At 36.3% G+C, this 24,683-nt stretch overlaps 4 protein-coding genes across 4 annotated transcripts; all 4 read right to left on the bottom strand.

The window, feature by feature from the left end:
* Window positions 1-1,557: 1,557 nt before the first annotated feature.
* LOC124161340 (adult-specific cuticular protein ACP-20-like) lies at window positions 1,558-3,297 on the bottom strand. The gene is made up of 3 exons (XM_046537653.1): window positions 3,286-3,297; window positions 2,483-2,566; window positions 1,558-2,037 (listed from the first exon to the last, which is right to left on the bottom strand). Exons 1-3 carry the CDS (start codon window positions 3,295-3,297, stop codon window positions 1,558-1,560), a joined length of 576 nt encoding a protein of 191 aa, XP_046393609.1.
* A 3,806-nt stretch (window positions 3,298-7,103) lies between these two features.
* On the bottom strand, window positions 7,104-8,879 carry LOC124161338 (cuticle protein 19-like). The gene is made up of 3 exons (XM_046537652.1): window positions 8,868-8,879; window positions 7,995-8,078; window positions 7,104-7,592 (listed from the first exon to the last, which is right to left on the bottom strand). The coding sequence occupies exons 1-3, from the start codon at window positions 8,877-8,879 to the stop codon at window positions 7,104-7,106; spliced, it is 585 nt and encodes a 194-aa protein (XP_046393608.1).
* Window positions 8,880-13,150: 4,271 nt separating this feature from the next.
* On the bottom strand, window positions 13,151-14,467 carry LOC124161337 (larval cuticle protein A2B-like). Its single transcript, XM_046537651.1, has 2 exons — window positions 14,456-14,467; window positions 13,151-13,624 (listed from the first exon to the last, which is right to left on the bottom strand). The coding sequence occupies exons 1-2, from the start codon at window positions 14,465-14,467 to the stop codon at window positions 13,151-13,153; spliced, it is 486 nt and encodes a 161-aa protein (XP_046393607.1).
* A 3,409-nt stretch (window positions 14,468-17,876) lies between these two features.
* Window positions 17,877-24,683, bottom strand: LOC124161336 (adult-specific cuticular protein ACP-20-like). The gene is made up of 4 exons (XM_046537650.1): window positions 24,672-24,683; window positions 22,283-22,628; window positions 18,579-18,631; window positions 17,877-18,359 (listed from the first exon to the last, which is right to left on the bottom strand). The coding sequence occupies exons 1-4, from the start codon at window positions 24,681-24,683 to the stop codon at window positions 17,877-17,879; spliced, it is 894 nt and encodes a 297-aa protein (XP_046393606.1).

The raw sequence follows: 24,683 nt of genomic DNA, 5'->3' as shown, positions 1-24,683 counted from the left end.
ATCTTTCCATATTTGCTTGCAGAAAGTACACTTGAAATTGGTACTATGAGAATGGCTAACCAATTATTGAGAATTATGCAAAATAGAGTATTCTAGATGGATCAAATTAAAAACCTATGGTTTTTATAAACGCTATCGGTCATTCTATAAAATACAATACATATCATAGGGCTATTCAGTAATAGCTACAGAAATAATTCAGCTTTCAAAAATAATTTTTTTGCCCTCACAGCTCAAATCACAGTATTTAGTCACTCCTCACCTAAAAACATAGGGCTATGGTTATCTTAGGTGGTGATAAACGTCGATGGTTTATTTGGTTTCATACTCCTTTGGAGGGTCCCAGACCATTGCATTTCATTTTTACGGAGCTCAAAAGCTTTCGTTGTACGGCCTCGGAGGTCAATGTTTTCTGCACTTGTATGTTAAGAAAAAAGTCTATTTTTGAAACACATTATGAGAGTATGCTCTGAAAGAGAACGCTGTCTCGGCGTTCATTCGAATACCACAAGCTCTCAAATAGTCACGAAGGTATTTCTTAGCACCTCAAAACTCCTTCCCAAATATCTCCATACCTTATTTAACCTCACTCGTCTAGTTACGTTTGCGTTTTATTTAATGTAGAGGATTGCTAACTTATTGCTGACTATTGCTAACGAAACAGTAAATATAGAAGACCGATATTAGAAGACCGATCAAATATATTTTGAAAAAAAAAATTGAAAAAGTGTCTCGATAAATACAAATATAAACCTTTTTGCATATCCCATAGTAATATTGAAGCCGGGATGCCAACTTTGGCTTCTGCATTTGATCTCTGCCAAGCCAGATAGGGCGCTTATGCATGTTTTTAATTTAAGGCTTACTCTCGTTTATTGAGCGTCAAGCGTCCAATGCACTGCAATTCGGAGCTGTATCATGAGACGGAGGAGGTGAGAACTCTGGCATTGAATGGGAGAAACGGCCTTAAGGTTTCGTGGGTACAGGTAACAATAGTGCATCATCATGTCTAGGACGCATGCATTCAAAGGTCAAAAAGAGAATCTATAGCAAACACTAGTCTTTCGAATTTTCATTGTTGTCCACATTATTAGCATCCATATTAACTTCCATTTGATTGTTTTCTATATATTTCGATTAATTCGGCTGAAGTTTACCAGCCTTCATGAGAAGTGACTATCGTTAGTGAGGTTGTACCTATTATTTTACCCATAAAAACTACTTATAGGAATTAAATTATAATATGTATAGAAAAATTAGTTTTTATGTCATTCCTGCGTTGTTAAAATTATTTTTGCAATTTGATGCGGTAAATTTTTCGTTTTGGAAAATCTATTATTTTTGCATTGTTATGAAGCTATCATAATCAGGGCGAAAATGATAAGAATAGTAAAATCATTGAATTAAGGGCTCAAGTATCTCCATGGAATATCTTTAATTGGCAGAGGGAAAGGAGTAAAATTATTGCACTAAGTTTAATCTATAGTCAATTAGTTTTGTTTATTTTTTTCGTGCATTTTGTACAATGAGATGTGTTTTCAGTTTGAATAATGGACTCTAGTAATGGTAGCCTCCGTGTCCAAGTGCGATGCTGTTGCCGTTGGCATAAGAGGAAGCACCACCGAAGTATCCTCCATAGCCGTAGCCACCGTATCCATATCCACCGTTGTATTCTCCCAGTCCGTAAGCAGCGACTCCGTGGCCGATGGCGATGTTGTTGCCGTTAGCGTATGAAGAGGCGCCATGGCCGTAGTGGCCGACTCCGTAAGTGCCCACGTGTCCTACGGAGGCGTATCCTCCGTGGTGATGGACTGGTGCGTAGTGGTGCGGGTGCACGGCCTTTCCGTGTCTATGGACGACAGCGTTGAATCCGTTGTGCTTGTCAGCGGTGTACTCGACTGTGCGCACCGTGCCGTCAGCTTCGTGGAGGCTGTAAGAGCCCTTGACAACATCTCCGTCCCTCGTCTCCCATTGGTTCTTCTGGTCACCGGTCTTGTGGTCACTCACGCCGTAGTCAAAGTTGTACTTTGGGTACGCCTGGAATAGTATTATTTTAAATTAGCGGTTTGGTATTTTTCAGTAGGCCTGAAAAATATAGTTTCTGTATGAATTTGAATTTTCCTGTTATATTTTTGCTAATTGTTATGACATTATTAGCGGTTATCTATTATTATTATACTATTATTATACTATTATTATATTTTATTATTATATTATATTATTAGCCATTATTTGTCAAATACCTTTGCACTGTAAGATTTTTTAATTATTGCGATTGATGCTTGTAAAAATGTTTTTTAATGCTTTAACGCAAGAAAATTTAGCTAAAACCGTGGCAACAGCAAAATTGCCGCCAGTATAGGAGTAATCAACTCAAATTGTAAACTCTGGTCGTTTTAAAAAAAGTGTAAATGTTTCAGCAAAAATAATTATGTACTATATTATGACGACATTGTGCGAGTAAGATATAATATTTACTTACGTATTGATCCAAATGTCCGATAGTGCCATAAAGTCCTCCAGGCAAGGCCCATGATGATGCTGCAATGCAAGCTAGAAGTAGGACCTATTCAAAGCAGAAATAGTTATTCTTACTGTTCTGAAATTCTGAATATTTTCTTCTTTCCAAGATCTGTAGCAATATATTACTTACTGTCTGGAGAATGTCTTTTTGTCAAATGCTCAACCTTAGCTCGGCTAATTTCCAATGTTTTACTCATGAATGACTTTATACAGAAATGCTAAATTTTACGCTGAACACGTAAGCTGTCAATTTGGTTATATATTTTACAAACTGATGAAATATAAAGTTCTTGTAGGTATGCTGTCGTAATAACTATATACCTAATCCATAAAATATTTTAGAATATAATTTATTCTATTCTCTATCTAGTACTGCAAACCTCGCGTCGGCCGTACTAGCATACTAGCAACGGAACATTTACTGAAAAAATATTCTAATATTGATTCGTAATTTGCTATCTGAGATCAAATTGAAAAAATATGTATGTATTGAATCCCTTCTCTTCCCCTTTTTAATAATTATACTGGACCTCTGTTAATTGGAATTACTTTCTCGGGTCTTGTTTTTTTTTCAAATGAACCTAAATTTTCTATTTTCAACTATTTAACAGCAATGTATGTCATTATCTCGTTTTGATCATAATACATACTATTGTAGGCTTATAAAACTAATAATTTGTAATCCTTAGCTGTGTCATAGGTTTTGGTTAACTGTTTTAAAGCTATGAAAAGTTTGAAGGCTAATTTTGCCCTTTTCCATACCTTTGAGATCATGGTTATAGCTGGTTGCTGCTGCTGCTCGTCAGGAAGGAACTGCGAATGATGTCCTGAACACGGTAGCCTGAATTATTTATACTATATTTTAGGTGGAAAACGCCTTCACGCGTAAATAGATGTTGAAATGAAACGAAGGTGTGCAATGAATGGGATGAAACGAATATGTGGTAATGAGAAGGAATACTTTCGAAAACTTCGACTAATGAAAAGGAGCTAAGGAATATGAATTGTGCGAATTCCAATGGTTGAATTGGAGGACATGGGGGCGATAGAATATAAGAGAGAAATTGCTTCATTTGCGTAAGCTGATCATCAGAAGGGCATGAAATGTATTCAGTAGTTAAGGCCTTCAAATCGATGGGTAAGTCGAGTGTGATTATTCGGGCCTGACAAAAATCCATCTAGATTGAATTTTCAAACAATTCCAAAAGGATTGGAAATGGAATGATGTAACCTGTTTGGAAATGGGCTGCTGGGGTCCACCGACGCCTTAAGGTAATCAAATATACATATATTAAATTATTTTGCTCATATATTTTTCAATTACAGTTTAAATGAAAAGAATATAGGTGAAACTACAGTGTCAACGGTGATAGCAGGCGAAACAAATACGCTCAGAGGCATAAAGGCATACTAAATCAGCGACAACGATGTGATTTGAATTCGGAAAAAAATAGATAAGGTGTTGGTGGATCCCAACGTCATCTTGAGCTATTATGAAATATGACGTTGCGTTGGTTCCATTTTTGTCATCTTCCTCTGCTCAGTATTGCATAAAACCATTGGTTAAGAAAAGTCTTGGATTTTTGATGGAATTTGTCTCTCTTATCCTATAATCCACTCTTATCTTATAATTTATCTCTTCGTTTCATCATTTGTATTCAGCGAATAATTTGCCAAGCCTTTTATTTTCCAATATTTACGCTGCGTATACGCGAGGAATGGTCTAAAAATAATTTACTTTTAAATTTAATACTTGAATCGCAGATAATAGTTGGTGTATGACCGCCACTAGTAAATATGATACCTCTCAATTCATTGCTCAAATATCAATATATGTTGGAGCAACGCAGAAGAGATGAGGATAAAAATTATTGAGATATTTTTTATTTTTCTTCGATTGATATTAAATGGAATAAAATGCAATTATTTCACGACTACCAGAAGGACAACCCATAGTAGCACCGAGGTCGTCTTTAAGATAATGTGTAACTCACAACGCACCCAAGATTTTCTCTATTTCTCATACTCATTACGAGAAGAGGGTATTTTTTTCCGGGAGTATACAAAAGAACGGGGAATGACCTATTAGATAATTGTGATGGCTTTGAAGCTCATTCGCCCACCATTATTAGAATTTTAAAGTAAAGAAAACTCTGTTATTAGACATAAATAATGTTCATATGTATTTATGTGGGATTACAAAGTTTTATTTACTTATCATTATGTTAAGTAGAAGCAGACATAAGGTCACTCCTGAAATAACTAATTATTAAGGGAGAAACTGAGCTGCTGGATTATTTCTTCAGCGTTCTGTTTATCAGAGCAACTTCACCTAACATAAAAACCTAATAGAATCAACGTGACGTTGAAGTCGAGGATTCTCAACTGAGAATTATGTATGTACCAGCCCAGAGTTAAGAAACAGCTATTTTCGAAGATTCGGTGAACACAGGCGAAAAGGTGTGAATCGTGTAAACGAAGACAAAATATGGATCAATTATTATCCTAGCAATTGTTTTCTGATGGTTTTTTTTACGTGGAAGAAGCATCTCCCAAACCTAAGTTTATTCTAATAATAAGTTTATATTTGTATTATTATGACCTCTTCGACAAACCAAGGATCAAATGGCTCTTCTTTATTGGGTAACCGAATAGGACAAAAGTTACATCCTAAATTAACGTATTTCGTGACCATGTTTGAGTTCATAGAAGCGATTTAAGAGAAGGGTCATGAAAGTGAAGTTTTTTTCAGGGTGCTGTTATTCAATAAAAAGGTGAATGGTTTCTATTTTAGTTGTTTCAGGAGGTTTGACGGTCTTTGGCGTTAGTTTCCATTTTTAAGAGGAATTTCTACCAAAACTAATGATTATCACATCCCTGTGCCTTGTATTGATTATGCATAACGTGACAGGTTATTTGGGTGAAAGAAATGGTGAAATAGAACGAAAAGGAAATTAAAAAAGTTGCTTTATAACCACCACGAGTAAATATTATGCTCCGTAATGTCTTCCGGCTTACCTTCTTTAACACTCTCCTTTCCTCTTTTTAGTCTATTTGAGTGCCTTGCCTGGTTAATAACCGTGTCTTTCCCTCATGCTTGAAATTTTTTCGCAATACAGTTATTTTAATATGCCCTTTACCTCCGTAATCAATTACCTCTTTCTTCAATCCATTTTGCATAACCAATGTGGCAGATTTTTATGGTCAAAGTTATTTCTGATTTATAACCGTGTCATAGCAAGCGGTTAAATTTTAAAAAGCACGTATAATGTGAACAAAAATGACTTTGTCAATATGATTGGAAATAAATAGTAGAGATAATGAGTAAGAATAAGTAGGAGAGAAGTAGAATAGAGATAGGTAGAAGTAGGTAACACACAAATTGAAAAAAACAGTTTTCTTTTATTTCATATTCATCGTCCATTTCGGTGGTTTTATTTCACGCAAGCTGTTCTGCTTCATTTTATGAAATCCTACTTCTATCGGCAGAATTACCTGAAATATTAGAGGCATCAATTTAGCTTTATTTTCCAAACTAATGAAGTAGTTGAACATGTATCAAGACCTGTGGGTAGTTCCAGAGGATGTGATTTTGGATTGTTTGGTTTCATGCTGCAAACGCTTACGAGCTTCTCCAGATTTTTCATTTAATTTTTTGCAGCACTACTGAGCCTAAAATCTTCGGCCCTGTGCACACCAATTCTACCATGTTTTGGTTTAAATAGTTTTTAACACAAATGGCGATTCCATTCTTATAATCTCAAAAAGTGAATGCTTTCCTGGCTAATACATACAGCTTCCAAACTATTCTAGCTTCTCTTAGCCACCCTCGTGCTTGTCACATGCTGTAAAAGCATACATGGGCACAAAAAGTGCACGCTCAAGTTCCATATAGAAACCTCTACAACTTTATTACCGTACGATATCATAAAAGTAAGCAGCGTAATTATTATTATTAAAAGGGAAATCTTTTTATATTCAGGAGTAGCCTCTTCTCTCAAGAGCATACCGTTTACATTTTTTTAAAACTTTTATCAATTTTTGACGTGTAAAGGATTCATGAATATAATGAATTTTAACAAAAATAAATACAAATTTGAACACCCACTAGCCCACATTGAATGATTAACAGCATTCAAAATTACGGGCAGTGCATTTTAAATGTTCCCCTTTCTATTTATTTCTGCGAAATCAAATCGTATCATTGTCGCTGAATATGTATGCCTTTATGTCACTGAGCGGATTTATTTACCTGCTTTCACCGCAGTAAATGTTGTATCATATTTATTCTTTTCATTTAACCTTCACTTTAAAAATATTACCAAAAAATTACTTTTTATGTATCTGAATACCTTAAGTTTCATTATGGCATATGAAGGTGCGATCAATATGAGAGGATATCCAAATGTATTTCAATTTAAAACCACATATCTTATGGCCACATTCTCGTTCGACCATGAGAAGTTGCGAGAGATAAAAAATTAATACTTTTTTAATCTATAAATAAGAGGTTTTATTCATTTTGTCCGACGATTTCATGCAGATGAGTTGTTTATTTTCCGTATGAGTAATTAGTTTCATTAATGATAGTTTCCGTGTCCAAGGGCGATGCTGTTGCCATTGGCATAAGAGGAAGCACCGCCGAAGTGTCCTCCATAGTGTCCTCCGTAGCCATAGCCACCGTATCCATATCCGCCGTGGTATCCTCCCAATCCGTAAGCAGCGACTCCGTGTCCAATGGCGATGTTGTTACCGTTAGCGTATGAAGTGGCGCCATGGCCGTAGTGGCCGACTCCATAAGCGCCCAAGTGTCCTACTGCGGCGTATCCTCCGTGGTGATGGACTGGTGCGTAGTGGTGCGGGTGCACGGCCTTTCCCTGTCTATGGACGACTGCGTTGAATCCGTTGTGTTTGTCAGCGGTGTATTCGACTGTGCGCACTGTGCCATCAGCTTCGTGGAGGCTGTAAGCACCCTTGACAACATCTCCGTCCCTCGTCTCCCACTGGCTCTTCTGGTCACCGGTCTTGTGGTCACTCACGCCATAGTCAAAGTTGTACTTTGGGTACGCCTGAAAATATATTTATTTAATTAATTCTCTATTCGTCAAGTGTAATTCCATTATTCGCGGTTATCTTATATTACTCTATTTTTTATGCCTGAAATATAATTTAAGTAAATATTTAATGTTTTTAAGCCAAATACTTAAGCTATTATTTAAAATTATACTGTTACATGAGAAAGTGTTTTGATTAATGTCTTTGTATTGTATATTTTACTTCGCGATTTTAATTAGTAAATAAGGGTGGATATTGGTAATGAAAGTTATTTTACATCTTTTATGTCACGCGCCAAGAATTAAAATTGCCCTAAAGTAATATATCCGCTAATGCACCATATTAAACTATATCATTTTTGAACAAAACATTTGATGACGCCTTTGTATGATGATATTGTGGGGGCATTTACTTACGTATTGATCCAAGTGTCCAACAGCTCCGTATAGTCCACCAGGCAGCGCCCGGGCCGATGCAGCAAAGCAAGCCAGAAATAGTACCTACCCGCGGGAGGCAAATGAATTTATAGTGTTTTGAGCTTCTAAAATATTTGTTCGTAGTAAAAGGTCAGACAATATTTCAGCGTTTGATTTCCTTAAATAGGAAATGTTTTAATCTAGGATTGCCAAACTTATTCTCTCTGCTTTTATTTCTTATGAATATTGAAAAAAATGATGAATATTTTCGAATGAAACACATCCAAAGAAACTTGAATAATATTTTAAATCAGTACATGATACTTATGACTTTTCGTGTTTTACGATTACACAATGGAAATGCTCCAATGGAACATTTCCAGCGTGGAACACAATGGAATTACAATTTAGGTAAATAAAACCTTTATTAAGGCTCGTGTAGAGCATTTCATGTGACATGCAAAATTTGATAAACAGGAAAATGAGAACATATTTTCAAGCTATATGCTAATTTTGTGATGGAGAGCGAGGTATTCACGAATACAGCCTGAAAGACATCTTATTTTTCTCAGAGTTCATTTTAGAAACAGACAGCAATTCTTAATTTCATTTGAAATGCCGCAAACTTAATCCAAAAGAATATAAAAGAAATGGCAAAATGTTTTTAAATTTATTTGTTTGATTTTGTTTTACTGATCAAATTTGTTAATATTCATAATAATTGATTTTAAACGGTAAGTAATATTCCCATAATGATCAGTTTTCACGGCGATATGCGAAAAATTATGTTAAATTTTGCTGTTTACTTTTTAAATTTTACTTAAATTTAAGTATAAATTGAAATTAGGAGCCAACATTTGCTGGACTCTTTACCTTTGAGATCATGTTGGCTGTTGGTTGCTACTACTGCTGATTGTGAGCAGAAACTGGGAATGATGTCCTAGCCTCCGTTGTCTTGCTTTATTTATACTTATTTGTGAATGGGAGGAGCCTTCACTTGAAGCTATCGAAACGATGGGAAAGCATTTCGCGGAGAAAATTTGCTGACGAAATAGAATGAGAATGTGGAGAGTTATTGAGAGTGACGGGACTTCAGTTACATCATCCGATCATAAGTTGGGAACGAAATATTTTAATTATGTTTGATATCTAGCTCGCCGAAAGAGTTGAAAGTGATTTTCAACTAAATTTGGCTACGCCCTACACCTGTGATGTTTAGGTGAGTGTTATATTCATTTCCTTCATTGAGCGTTTAGTTTTCGGTCTAGAAAATTGATTGTAAGGGCCAAAACATCGGATTGTATCATTGTTATGGTGGATGTTTCGGCAGTAGTAACATAGTACATTTATTCCGGAGCGACTCTGTTACAAGGGTGCATAATGTTAAAATTTTACAAAATATTTTTCTTGTTGTCTATTACAAGGGATAATTTCTCCTCCCAATTATATTTTAGCAAATGAACTACTCGCAGTGTATCACAGTTAAATATCCTACGTCTCTTTGATTAACTCCGGCAAGTCTTATTGTAATACCGAAATTCTAAATGCCTGAAATTACTTCAAATTCTCTTTCTCTCAGATAAATCAGAACCATGGTTTTATTGTCACTTTTAATTACAAATATTTGTTCAAGGAAATTAATATTGATTGAATGCATGTTTTTCCAGTTAATTAAGTTGGCTTTCAACATTTCAGTTGAAATTTTACATATATTCTTACTCAGAATTGGCTGATGCCTGATCTTCATTTCATGATATAGATACAATTATCTTACTAATGTTAAAGTAAAGATTTTCAGATAATAATTAATGAATTTTTAAACATTAATGAAATATTAATTTTTTTCCCTCGTACATACTCTTTCGGCTCACCCAAAATAAATGCAAATAGTAGGCTTAAAACAGGCCTGTATTACAGAATTTTCAAGTCTATTGTGGAAATAAAGGAATAATATAATAATACTGTCTGTTGTGAGTTCTTCCACAAATTATGTCTAAGGATGTTTTTTTGCTTGAGCAAAGAGCCACTGAAAAATACCCGTTATTCTACTGTTTCCTTCTGAACTATCATTACTCGCTTTCGAAGTTATTCCTATAGTCGGAAAATGCAAGCAATTATTTTATCTACCAATAAAATCTAAACCGTCAGTGGTCACATTCAGCGTGAAGAGTCACGAAATGGCTCTATTTTATAGTAAGAAAGACTTGTTTGGTGAAAATTTTTTTCTGCTTGACACATGCTGGGAAAATATTTCCATTGAGTGGGTAATTTTGCGAAATTGTTAATATTTCAATTTCGGAAAATTCACTGTAGTTAGTTGTCATGGTTTTAACCAAGGGTAATTAAAACTTTACTGTGACATACATTTATATCTGCAGACGATAGTAGAGTTGCAAAGCTGTTGTTTACACTCAAGTTTTCTATAGTTCTTACTTAGAATAGTGTAGCAGACGTTCATGAGCAAGGGACAATAAATTCAAGTTTTGATTCCTACAGGCGATACTTAGAGCATTTGTTTATAATATCCTGGATTTGACTGGGTGCCTCATTTTAACGATTGTTCATTTAAGAGATGAAGCGTAATCGGGTATTTTTTGCGATAATTTAAATTATGTCATCACATATGGCTCCAGGAAAAAATTTCATTGCTAAATTGGAACCATTTTAATTATTCTTAGTGCAAAAGGCACCTGTTACTCCGTCATTCTGACTTTCAACTATTGACCTTCTATATTGCACCCTCTTATCTTAACTCAATATAACGTGCCTAATTTATTTCCGTATTTTTTCTCACAGGAAGTATACTTTATCTAGGCACTATGAAGTGGCTAAGTATTTCTTGATAATGACGCTTTATAAGCAGAACAAGAAGGGGGTATTTTAAAACATATTTTAAAAAAATCCAAATTTCATTCTATAGTAACTTAGTAATAGTTACCTTCAGAAATAATTTTGTACTCCCCTTTGTCCTAAGCACTACCTAAGCACTATACCAGATGTTTCAGGAGAAATTTACAATACTTCATGAGGCGGTAAGGGAGATGATTTTAAGCATTTTTTGCCCACAAACATGGAGAAATCTCTCCTTAGTTAGTGAGCTATGGCAACGCTAAAATTTTTGGATGGACCTTGCAGTTACCATGAAAACGCTTTTTCTTGGATATCCAGCCCTTTCAATATTTTATTCAATGCGCTGGATTTTTAAGGACATTTAGTGATTGAGGTTGGACGAAAATGTGCGATTATAACTCTCTGAAACTTAACCTTTGAACTTAATTTAACGAGAGCTTTGAGTGAGTATCATCAATACAACGGCGCAATCTCAACCCATTTTCAAATGAATTGGTACAGAATATAATAATCGCATATTTTGGTCCAAATATAATTTTTCAGCTCATACTTGATTGCTTCTTTGTGAATTTTTGGCCAAGCACAAAACTGTAACGATTCCCCAGTGTCCGTAATGTCCACCATCCCTTTTTTTCCTGCTTTCAAAAATAAATGAACTCTTAACGAACCGTCGTTTTACAAGCTTATGACATTAAAAGAAATAGCTGACAGAGAAATACTACCTGGCTATCCCAAAGATCGAGTTTGAGAATTTTTTCGAGCACTGGAAGAAGCGCGGGTACAAATGCATAATATATAATGAGGTGTAATTTGAAGGCAACGACATTAATGTAGTTTTCTCGCAATTAAGAAAATTAAGGTAGATTTGAAAAGCATGTCTTAGTAAGCACAAAACTAAACCTTTTTCCATCTCCCATAATAATATTAAAGTTGGGATACCGATTTTGGCTTCTGCATTTGGTGCATCCAAGGGTGCATTTATATGTATTTAATCTAAGGCTCCTCTCGTTAAATGAACGTCAAAAATTCAATAACAAAATGAACTTCGACGCTGTCGTGGGAAGATGGAGGAGGAAACTTAGCGTTTAAATGCATCAAAAAATCTGAAAGAGCAACTAAATAGGGTACTTATATTGTCTTGTATGCCTATGATCGGAAGTCAGAAGGGGAACTTGAATGCGATTGATGAACTACTCCCAAAAGGGATAGAAACCAAAAGGCTGATCGAGGCCAGCTTAAAAGCTTTAGATGTATAGATATATTCACCATAGTGCAAAGATGCATTTGCGTGGGTTTCTTGTAAACGCACCAAGTGATACACACCCTTGTTTGCTGTGATAGGTACTCAGGTCCTCATTTCCAGTTAAAAATCTAACGTACGTGTATCCAATTTACATATGAGTCTACGTCATTAATATCCCCATTAGCTTCAATTTATTCGTCTATTTTATATAATTCAAAGAATTCGGCTGTAGTTGACCAGAACTCAGGGATAGAAACGGGGATAGATCAGAACAGAAGGGATAGAAACCAAAAGGCTGATCATATCATTCAAAGAATTCGGCTGTAGTTGATCAGAACTCAAGAGAATTGACTATTGTAAGGGAGGTTGCCCTTAAAAGGCATTTTTATTTTATCCATGAAAACTAGTTCAGCATTAAATTACAATATATAGCGATATAATTATTTTTCATGTCATGTCCATGTTCCTTCCGAATGAATTTAATTATGAGGAGGTCATAAGAAGAGTAGGAAAAGAAGAGAAGACTCATGAAATCCTTAATTAGAAGAGGGAACAAACTTATAGGCTACATCTTTAGACACGATGGCCTGTTGAAGACATTCGTTGAGGGACAATAGGATGGCAAGAACGGAAGAGAAAGACCTCGAAAGAAATATATGGGACAGGTAAAGAGGGATGTGAACTAGGAGAAATATGGAGGTGTGAAAGGATTAGCTGATAGGAGGATTGAGTGGAGAGCTGCGTCAAACCAATCGTATGATTGTTAACCAGTGATGATGATGATGCTAACCTTATTTGAATTATTTTGCTGGAGTGTATAATTTGCTTTTGGAAATTCTATTTTTTGCATTATTATGAATCTGTCATCATAAAGACACCATAAATATGAGAAAAATAGCAAAATCATTGAATGAAAGACTCTCCATGGGATATCCTAATCGATTTCGGTAGAGGGATTTGAGAAAAAAATATTTCACATTACTTAATCTATATGCAACAAATTTTATTTATTTTTGTGTACATTTTGTACAATAAGATGTGTTTTTCGTTTGGATAATAGGCACTAGTAATGGTAGACTCCGTGTCCAAGGGCAATGCTGTTCCCATTGGCATAAGAGGAAGCACCGCCGAACTGCCCTCCGTAGCCATAGCCACCGTATCCATATCCGCCGTGGTATCCTCCGTAAGCAGCGATTCCATGGCCGATGGCGAAATTTTTGCCGTTAGAGTATGAGGTGGCGCCATGGCCGTAGTGGCTGACTCCGTAGGCACCCAAGTGTCCTACGGTGGCGTATCCTCCGTGGTGATAGACTGGCGCGTAGTGGTGCGGGTGCACGGCCTTTCCCTGTCTATGGACGACTGCGTTGAATCCGTTGTGCTTATCAGCGGTGTACTCGACTGTGCGAACTGTTCCATCAGCTTCGTGGAGGCTGTAAGCACCCTTGACAACATCTCCGTCCCTCGTCTCCCATTGGTTCTTCTGGTCACCGGTCTTGTGGTCACTCACGGCATAATCAAAGTTGTACTTAGGGTACGCCTGAAAAATATGATATTTGCATGAATTTTGCAGTTCTCAAGTTTTATACTGTCACTAGCGATTACCTATTATTATTCTACTTTGTGTGGTAGGATGTAACCTTTGCATGGTAGGATTTTTGGTTTTTTGAATTATTCCGATTGATGCTTGTAGAAATGTTTTTTTTTACCCAATTGAAGCATGGAAATGGAGCAAAAATTGTGCTGCAAATAAAATTTCCGCTGGTGTGCGTGCTTTTAACTTTAGAAAAATTTTAATGCGATTTGTCACCGTAAATACCTGCGAAAGCATATGATTTTACAATTATTTGGCGATTTTCTTCGTGTCGAATGCCATATTTACTCACGTATTGATCCAAATGTCCAACAGCGCCATACAGTCCACCTGACTGGGCCCAGGATGATGCTGCAATGCAAACTAGGAGTAGGACCTATCCATAGGAAAAACTTATTCTTAGTTTTTGAAATATTGTTTGTTTAACCATTTTTGATAAATTGCTTAATATTAACTAAATTTGTTTTGATGAATTGCGACGTTTGTTTTAAAAGCTAATGAAATTCATAGCTCTTGTCTTGCTCTTATAATGTTAATATTATCATCATAATATTTTATATTCTTATTTGCTCAATTTGTTTAAGTTTGCTACCAGAGAACTTATAAATACTGCATTCATCTACTCTTCCATCGGACATCTGATACCCTGACATCTGCCCTGTTTCACAATGTGAAGCCCCAAGTCCCAAATCAGCCCCAATATCAAAACTTCTGGTTAACGGTTACAGTCCTGTGAAAAAATTTAACTTAGAAGTCAACCTTTGTCCGTTGTCATACCTTTGAGATCATGGTAATAGCTAGTTTCTGCTACGGCCGTCAGGAAGAAACTGCGAATGATGCCCCGAGCAAGGCAGCCTGCATTATTTATAGCTCATTTTAGCTGAAATATGCCTTCATGCGTTGCTGAAATGATGGGGAATACATTCGAAATCATTGAGTAATGAAACAGGGCTAATGTATACGGAATATGTTACTGGTACGATGAAATAGAATGATATGGGGGTGATATTCAAGGAGAATTATTAACAGTTGAGTAAGTTCATCGTCAAATGGGCACGAAGTATTTTCAGTTGTTTAGACTTTCAAATCGCTCGGAGAGTCAAGCCTGGTTATTCGGGCCTGACTTAAATTTAACCTATCCCTGGGTGAATTTACTAAAAAATCACCCAGACATCCTAGTTCTCGGATCGCTGGACCGGGGGGCATCAACGTCATTTTTGAGCCATTGCGAGATAGAAATTAAGTTCTATAGCGCCCTCTTACTCATAATAACAGAAAAAGTCACTGCTGAAACAATTTTGCAGCTATTTGCTAAGTCCTGAATGATGTTAAAATTTTACCGATTCTCGTTTAAATATTTTTTTCCCTATGTATCTTGAAGTGTGTGTCCATGAAGTACTTGCGATAGAGAACAAAAACTAGCATCAATGCTGGAATCCGGCCACTACGTAAATAAAATGTTTCTAGGTAATACATTTTTACAAGCATCAAGGACCTTTTGTGATACGCCATTACTTTCAGTTTCAGTGAATGTCTCGGGTGGTTTGATAAGACAAAGAAACATTTAATAGTAACGAAAAATCAGTACATTAATAAAAAAATCAAAAATATCTCGACCACTTTCATCTTCTTCTATTCAGTATTGCTTCAAACCATTGGTGAAGAAAAATAATATTTTTTATGAACATCATCCAATTTGGTTGCAAAAATAAACTTTGCTTCATTAGTCAAACCCTATCATCATTATCAGAGCAATAAAATAGGCCGTAAAATTCAATTTTTTCTTATGCATCCTATACAATAGCTATTTTCAATACTGTTGTCATTATCTATTTTTGTGCCTTCGATTTTCACCAGATTTTTATTCGGTAACCCATATGGTCTTTCCTCAATGTAACTCTCATCGGTTGGCTCCTGTACTCTTTTTCCTGTTCAGTGAATAATTTTATGAACCTCGTTTTGTTTACATTGTGTTTATTGCGTAAATATGAGAGGACGGCCATAAAACAACTTATTTTAAATTTAACGCATCTATGGTAGATAATATTTGTTTTGCGACCGTCACTAGTAAAGCCCCTTAATAAAATGCTCGAAATATCACAATATGTGTAGGCCGTTGGTATCATGAAAAAGGAGATGTATTTTTTGTCTTTATTACGTAAAGGATAGCCAACCGATACCATCCTTAAAGAGAATATTCAGTTCGATACACACCCCAGCTGCGCTCTTTTTCTGCTGCTCGAGATATGAACTGGGTATTGTTTTCACCCGTAAGTATGAAAACGAACGAGGTGTGGCCTTCTTATATTATTGTATAAGTTTTTCAGTTCATTTGCCTACAATAATTGAAAGTGTTAAGCTTTAGATAGAGATAAGGTCGTCGGTAGGGAAAAACTATGCTACCGCAAAATTTCTTCGCCGTTCTGTTTGTCAAAGCAGCTCCACTTACTATCAACCATTAAAAACTAACAAAATCTACACCACATAGAAGTCGAGGATTCTTAACTGAAAAATCTAAATTTTCCGGCCAAGGGGTAAGAGACAGCAATTTCCGTGTATTATGGGATTACTGACGACAAGATATGGATCATGTAACAGAGGATAAAAAAGATAAATTGCTCTCCTTTTAAGTTTTCACTGGAGAGTTTTACGTGAATGAAGCTTCTCCAAGCCTCAGGTTATTCTTATAACTTTATATTCGAATTATAATAACTTCTTCGACAAACTAAGGGTCTGAGTGGCTCGCCTATGAGGTGGCCGAAGATGAAAAAAATTGCGTTCTTAATTAACCTATTTGAGTCCAAAGAAGTGATTTGAGAAGAATGAATTGTGGTGAAATTTTAGTTATCTTTTCGAGTGTTGTAAATCCATCCTTCAAGTTATGAGAAGGGTATATTTGAAAAGCTGAAGTTTTTCTACAAGTTGCCATTGTTGTCAGGTAAGATAGTTGGCTGGATATATTTGAAATAGTTGAAAGACATTCATCAATGCCTTAAAACAGAGAGGCAAAAATATAGTTTTTTCATCTGAATTTCTCAACTAAATACATTCAGAATTTCGGGTAATGTCAGAAGTTGTGATTTGCTAGTGGTTCGTTTGATGCCATGCTGCAAATTCTTCGGAGCTTATCGAGCCTTTCCATTTAAATTTTGTGTTGAGAATAGTACAATTTTTAAGATAAGTCGTGATTCCGTTCTTATAGTTCCTTAATGCGAATGCTTTCCTGAATAATATTTACAGCGCCCAAACTCTCCTGTAGTAACGGAGTTACTCATTTATTCAGTCCAAAATACAGCCTCCGTAAGCATTAGCAAGCGTAAAACTTTTATCAGACTGCGTGAATCTTATCGTTCCTGTATATGTGCAATAAGAAACCAAGAAACACACAGCATACAATACGCCCCTTCACGAAGCCTTCCTCGTGCTAGAACTTTTCTGTGAATGCATACGGATACGCAAAATGTGGCTGAGCGACAATACAAAAAAGAGGTTCGTATTAAAACCCCTGATCTTTTATTACTAGGCCATATCGTAAAAGTAAGCTAAGGAATTAGTACAAGGAAAAATGGAACCCGTCATTTCCATAGATACCCACTTTTCTCAAGTTAGCAATCTCTGATTATTTAGCGTACCCTTTCAATTTTTCCGACTTTGAATTATTTGTGAAACGTAAATTATGCATAAATGTAGCGTATTTAACATAAAAATTAAAACTTAAACACCCACACACCTTCATTAGATGAAGAGGACCATTCTAAATGACTGGTAGTGCATTTTACATTGTGTGAATCTTTCTATTTATTTTTCATAATTCAAGTCACATTGTTGTCGCTTAATATGTGTGCCTTAATGCCTCTGAGCATATTTATATACACGCTATCACCATTGACATTTTAGAATCGATTTTATTAGAGCTATTCATTTTTAAAAAATATATTACCGAACAAATTTTCTTAATTTGTTTGAATCTGAATACCTTAAATTTTATTATGGCCTATGGAGGTCCGAAAAATATCAGAACACCTCCAAATATATTTCAATTAGTATTCGTGTATCATAAGGATACATTCTCGTTCGACAATGGAAAGGTGGGAAAGACGAAAAAATTGACACTTTTTTATCTTAAAATAACAGGTTTATTCATTTTTATGCGAGGATTTTGTATTAATGACGTTTGTTTTCGCTTGAATTCCCTGATTTAGTAATGGTAGCCTCCGTGTCCAAGGGCAATGCTGTTCCCATTGGCATAAGAGGATGCACCACTGTAATGTCCGCCGTAACCAGCACCGTATCCATAACCACCGTATCCATATCCGCCATGGTATCCTCCAAATCCGTAAGCAGCGACTCCGTGGCCGATGGCGATGTTATTGCCGTTAGCGTAGCCATGGCCATAGTGGCCGACTCCGTAAGCGCCCACGTGTCCTACGGTGGCATGTCCTCCGTGGTGATAGACTGGCGCGTAGTGGTGCGGGTGCACGGCCTTGCCCTGTCTCTTGACGACGGCGTTGAATCCGTTGTGCTTGTCAGCGGTGTATTCGACTGTGCGCACTGTTCCATCAGCTTCGTTGAGGCTGTAAGCACCCTTGACAACATCTCCGTCCCTCGTCTCCCATTGGTTCTTCTGGTCACCGGTCTTGTGGTCACTCACGCCATAATCAAAGTTGTACTTTGGGTAGGCCTGGAATCAGAAATGGATAATATTAATGTCGCATGAATTTTAAATTTTATTTGATATCCAGTAGTCAAAGTGCTCGTATTTTTTTCTCGTATATTTCCTTTTTTTACTGCGGAAAATCACTTATTTCTTTATTTGAGGCAAACTGATTAACCGGGAACATGTAACCATTGTTTAATGTATGCAATTGCAATGTAATGTGGTCATAATAATTTTACTTACGTAGCTATCCAAATGTCCAACAGCTCCATAGAGTCCTCCGGGAAGGGCACATGCTGATGCAGCAATGCAAGCCAAAATGAAAACCTATCGGAGTAAGATAGTTATTTTATTGCGGTAGAATAGTTTTTTTCCGTTGCATTTAAGCGTGGTGAGAATATTTATCAACTTTGTTTAGTTTTGTACACTGAATTTTCGTTATGGTTATATGGTCATGCGTTTCATGAATACGGATAACACTGAATTATTTATAGATTCAAAATTAATAATATATTTGTTCGTCTGCAGGAAAATAAAAATGTTTATGCGATCATTCATAATGTAATATTTACTCCAGTTTTAATATTCCTCGTTTAAATTAAAGAAGTACAATATTTCATGTTAATGGCAGGCATTTGTCTTAAAAAATTCATCATATTGGCGCTATACATTCAAGGATGTTAAAAATAATTGATTATGACAGGGTAATCTTTCCGGGGCTGACTTATGTCTATTAATCAATGCAAACATTACTTGATTGCAATCTATTGCTAGTTATTTAAAAGGTAATCTAATTTTCCTTGATTCCTTACCTTTGAGATCATGGTAGTTGCTGCTTGTTATCACCTCTGAGGGACTGAGACTGATGCTCAAACGAACGGAGGTTCGTGTTATTTATACCTGATTTTTGGTGAAAATGACCTTCTTTAGGAGGAAGTTTTGTAATTAAGGGGAGGAGTCTCGGAGTAGTAAGCTAACGAAGGGGAGTGCCTGGATATGGAATGCGTAAGTTTTTGAGAGTGAGACGGTCATTAAGGGGTTGCCTAGGAGAGAAGGGAGGTGTGGGGGAACAGTCTATAAAAGAGAGCGCAAAAATTTTTCAAGTGGAATTTTATGTGGTAGATGAATAATATTGATAAATGGAATGCCTTTGTCAGGGATCCCTTAATGAGAAATTGTGAGGAAATCAAACTTTCAAATGAGGAAACACATTTATTCCTGCCTTCCGAATGCCAATTTCTTCAATTACCTTGAATATAGGTAAGCATTATGCTAGGTATAGTATGCGTTAACTAATATCTGTTAGGACTTTCATGTAACCTGGTGGTGAATGCATGATGCTATGGATAACTGAAAAAATATAAGTATTAATAAATTTGCATTAAATTCAGTGACTCATTATTGAAAAAAATACTTTCTTAAAATAATATTCAACGCTACATTGAAGGATGCAACGAAAATGTCATCTGCACCGAAATTGAAGCGGGGCCTGGAGAAATAAGCAAATACCCTCGTAGCTAAATTATCTCACCGTTTAAATAGGAATATAGATGTAATTTTGGTTACATTTGTCTGCAGAATTTTGCTGGCGTGGATGTGAATTTTGTCCGATGTACATTAGCATATTTCTTCCCTGTAGTTTTAGTTTGAAAGAAATACATTCTTAAAATCATCAATTATTTCTCGCTGAATGTGTGCTATGAGGTTCAATTTTTGAAAGAGTGGTTTCCTTAATTGTTGAGTACAATGCACTGTCTTGGCTTAAAATACTGCTGAAATGAATCACCGTGAGTCCCTCATATACGCAGTGAGAGATTAAAGGGGGGGAAGGCAGGAATATATGTAAGGGGCTCGAGATGAACAATTTGATCACCTGAATATCTAGTAGTTGAAACCCAGGGCCGGTATAATAAAGTTTTGTTAAGCATTAAAAAGTAAGTTTTAATACTGTATTCTGTGCATCAATTGTGTTTAGGTCTTTCATGAGCCTTATGGAAGACGTTTTAGCCTATCCTTGAAGCGCTGAAATTTCTTTTGTTAATCCTGTGATAGTTATGTTTGGAAGTTGGCGAAAGTATCTACCTGAACTTGAACCTCCAGTTTATTTTGGACTTTTAAAGCCGTTATGACCGTTTGGAATTTTCAGTGGCGCTTTTATATCATTATATATATATATATATATATATATATTTTTTTTTAAACTGCAAAACCAACTGCTTGTTCTGCATTGACGTCTCTCCTCCCTCAATTACTCATTTATATGGAATGACTTAATTAGTAATACAGTGATAGACTAATACGAACAGATTGAGGCAAGTCCAAAGCTCCTCAGGTTTACAGCTTGCCAAACATTTAAATGATAATCTGTTGCCGAATCGTTGGATGATTTTGGTTTTTTCTTCATAATAATAATATTTTTTTGAAATATACATGACTAACAGCTTTTTCCGTTTTCAATTTCCCCCCTCTCCGGTTTTGGAATGGCTTATGATTTATAAATGTCCATCTCCGAGCTAGTAATCAGGAATTCTTTCTCTTTTAAATCATTGCAGTTAACTCAAAGGAATTGTGGTTTCCACCTTTAATATCATAGCCAATATGCAGCGGATATTAACTGTCGCGATGTGTTGTATTTTTACCACGTTTAGTTATACTCCCTTTCTTGTTTGTCCTTCCTGGAAAAATCTTGCAACTCCAATTTCGACCATTTTCTTATTGACTAGAGCACTTTAATTTTCATGATAATTCATTTCAAAATTAAATATGGAGTTCTAAAAAAAGCCACTAAATGCAGGCGCACCAATCACAGTAGTGGAATAAAATATCGGTTTGTATAGCGTCAAGTACCATTATATTTTTTCTGTAATTTATCTTCAACAGAAGCCTGCGATTTACCATTCCTTTTATGCATCTCTCTGAAAATTGTTCATTGCTGCGTGGAATTTTCGACTTCGCACCTAACTTCTGTCGTCTCTATGTTCCAATCAACAATTGAATAAAAAAAACAAACGTTTGCTGCAAAACTATTTCAAATTGAAGGAAGAAGTTAACAAATTGAATTTAGAGATAAAAATATTCTAAACACAAGAGAAAGTGAGGAACTGCATAGTAATACAGTGTGTTAAGACATCCACGTCAAGACGTTAGACAGGGCAGGTTGGCAAGATAAATAGTTTAACTAGAATGTACTACGAAACTCTTGGCGGCTCTTAATGAAACTGTTGCATTAGTTCTTGAGATCTCTTGCCGATCCACAAAATTTTTACACGATTTAAAATAATGGGAATGAGAGAGAGAATGAGAAAATTAGATTAAATACCCAAGCAACTTTCCTTCATTTCTACTACCATGCTGTAATTTATTAATATAGCTGCAAGTGAAGAGGTGTACAATGTACTGGATTTGACTGTTATAACATAAGTAATGTGAATTGAAGGCTCAAAAATTAATATTCTGATAATCATACAATTTCGTGGGATGCTGATCAGTTAGTTTGTAAAAATATTTGTTTCTACATTTTCCTACTTTCCTACTTAGAAACTAACCTATATAAGAGGAGAAAACCTATTTTTTATGGTTTAAATATATTTATGCTTAAGAAAAGCAGTTACATTCTTAAAATTCCCCATTGCTATCAAAAATAAGTATTTTGATATGGATACAATTCATTTTCACTGTGCATAATGGTTTCTAGATTAATATGGAAAAACATTGATAAAATTTTAATCAAAACACTTTTAATGCCTCATGATTTTAAATGAAGCCTACCTCGGTTTGGTATATAAATGGAAGAATTAGGAATCAAGTATTGAATATTAAATGTGGATAAGGTTTTTATTTTTTGTACAAAATGGGAATCGCTTTCAGATTGTGATTTGTGATATTTTAGTAATGATGCACTCCGTGGGTCAATGCAATGCTGTTTCCGTTGGCATGCGATGTCGCACCTCTGAAGTGCCCGCCGTAATGCCCTCCGAAGTCAGCTCCATAAGAACCATGGTGCACGCCTAAGCCGTATGCAGCGACTCCGTGTCCAATGGCGATGCTGTGTCCTGCACCGTAAGCTCCTCCGTGGTGATAGACTGGTGCGTAGTGGTGCGGGTGCACGGCCTTGCCCTGTCTATGGACAACTGCGTTGAATCCATTGTGTTTGTCAGCGGTGTACTCGACTGTGCGCACTGTTCCATCAGCTTCGTGGAGGCTGTAAGCACCCTTGACAACATCTCCGTCCCTCGTCTCCCACTGGTTCTTCTGGTCACTCACGCCATAGCCAAAGTTATATTTGGGATGGGCCTTGAATAAGATTTGAAAGAATGGTATGTTACTCCAAATCAAGGCATCATAGCGGTTTTTCTGTACCCACCCTATATTTATGGCGATATATCTCCTAAATGCCTGTAGTAGATTGTGGTAGCAAGCTTTTTTGCTTGTATCAAAACTATTTACAACTAAGGTACAATTATATAGGATTTCTGATTGTAAATTGGTAGGCTTTGACGGGTACTGAGGGATATAAGTAGTTACTTTGGATCGTAGGCTGAAAAGAAAAGTATTTTGTCGTTTTTAATCTCAACCACTTACGTAGTAATCTAGATGTCCGTGACCGGCGTATAGTCCGCCAGGGAAGGCAAAGGTAGAAACTGCCAGACCGGCGATTAGGAGAAACTGTGTAATATAAAAACGTATTTGTAGTCAGTACTTACAAATTTCCTGTAAAAATTCATGAGTATCATCTTTTAATGATGAAAGTGCGGAATGCATGCATTTTAGGATCAATATTTGTGTAGATGCTACATTAAATTATTTAGCGAGCCTTCCTTTGTTGTCCTGACTCTTGGATCTTCCTTGAATCACTTATTAATCTATTCAAAAATCATTACCGTATAAACTCTGTGTTTAATCTTTTAGACTTCTTATTAATTAATTTAAAGTGTTTTCTTATCTTCACAAGGTTTTTTTTTGTTGATGCATAGAGCATTTTGAATATATTATCAGCCGTAAGCTATCATTGCATGGGTTAGCGTTATTCAGGTTCCCTTCCTCTAGCAACTTTTGGAAACACTGCTTCAACATAAGTTTTTTTCAGCTTACCTTATACATACAGGAACAAAAATAGCACGATTAAAGTTTGAACGGTCACACATTGAACCATATTCCTGGACACACGGCCTAATTTAGACGATCATATGGGAGCCGATGTGTCTATTTATCTAGGTCCTTGATCGCAAAATTTAAATACTCATAGTTCTCCTGTTATGTCTAAGGACACGGATTTTTCTGTTGTAGGCCTTTAATATTTTGTTAATTTCTGCTTATAACTCGCATGTAATAACCGTCATTAGGTATCGAATAATCATTAAGGGAATCGTAATTAACGGAGGCAGAATTACTTCCGCTGAATGTGAAAAAAATTATCAATACCGATACGATAGATTAGTTTCTAAAGATGACCTAATGACTCAACACTGCTGGTAGTGACTAAGTATTTAGTTATTACAATCGCTTTCATTTATATTTCCAATTCAAGCCATTTTATCACAGACAATTTGTAATTTTGATTTTAATCATATCAGAAGGCTTAGTTTTCATGGTATTTCAATGTATCCGAAGGAGGCGACCCACATCTGACAACATTTGCGGTATTAGGGAAGGTTAGTGTAGGAATGGTGGAGGGAAACCCGGCATCAGCATTGGTCTCCACTCAACAAAAGGTGCGAACCACGGATTAACGAGTCATCCGACGGATGGAGTGTTGCCCTTGAAATGTCCAGCACACATCCCTCAAACATGGGTTGGCCTTACTCTGAAAAATCTCTACCACCGCCGCGGCGGCATTTGAAACCTAGCCCCTAAGTCGGGAGACCAAAACTATTACCACACCCACTAAAATCCCTGTTTGTCATTGGTCTGATGACAGAAATATGAAATATAAGAAATCTCTCTGTCCTGTCTCTGCCTTATTTCAGCGTTGAGGCCCCTTCCACCCTAGTAACAGGGTGACGAGTATCCCGGCGTCGGCATTAGCCCTTAGGTTCCCTTAAGGAAAGGCGCCAAGGCGAAAGGGGACCACGGCTTAACGTGTCATCCGATGGATGGAGAGCTCTACCTAAAGTGCTATTCACAAAGTACTATAGCAAGGATTGGGCAGTCTCTGAAAATTCTCCTTCGCCACCCCGAGTTGAACCCGAACCCTCAAGATGGGCAGCCAATATTCTAGTCGCCAAAACAATTTAACCCCCGCCTTAGTTTATTGCGTAAATGTCAACGGGTAATCTAATGTGTATATGCCGACTTTTCTGGGAAAAAGTGGGTAAAGAAATGATCTGCATTACTCACCTGTGCGATCAT

Source organism: Ischnura elegans, chromosome 6, assembly GCF_921293095.1.
Source record: "Ischnura elegans chromosome 6, ioIscEleg1.1, whole genome shotgun sequence".
NCBI lineage: Eukaryota > Metazoa > Arthropoda > Insecta > Odonata > Coenagrionidae > Ischnura > Ischnura elegans.
Note: the sequence above shows the minus strand (reverse complement) of the source record. Positions and strands in the feature narration are given on the sequence as shown.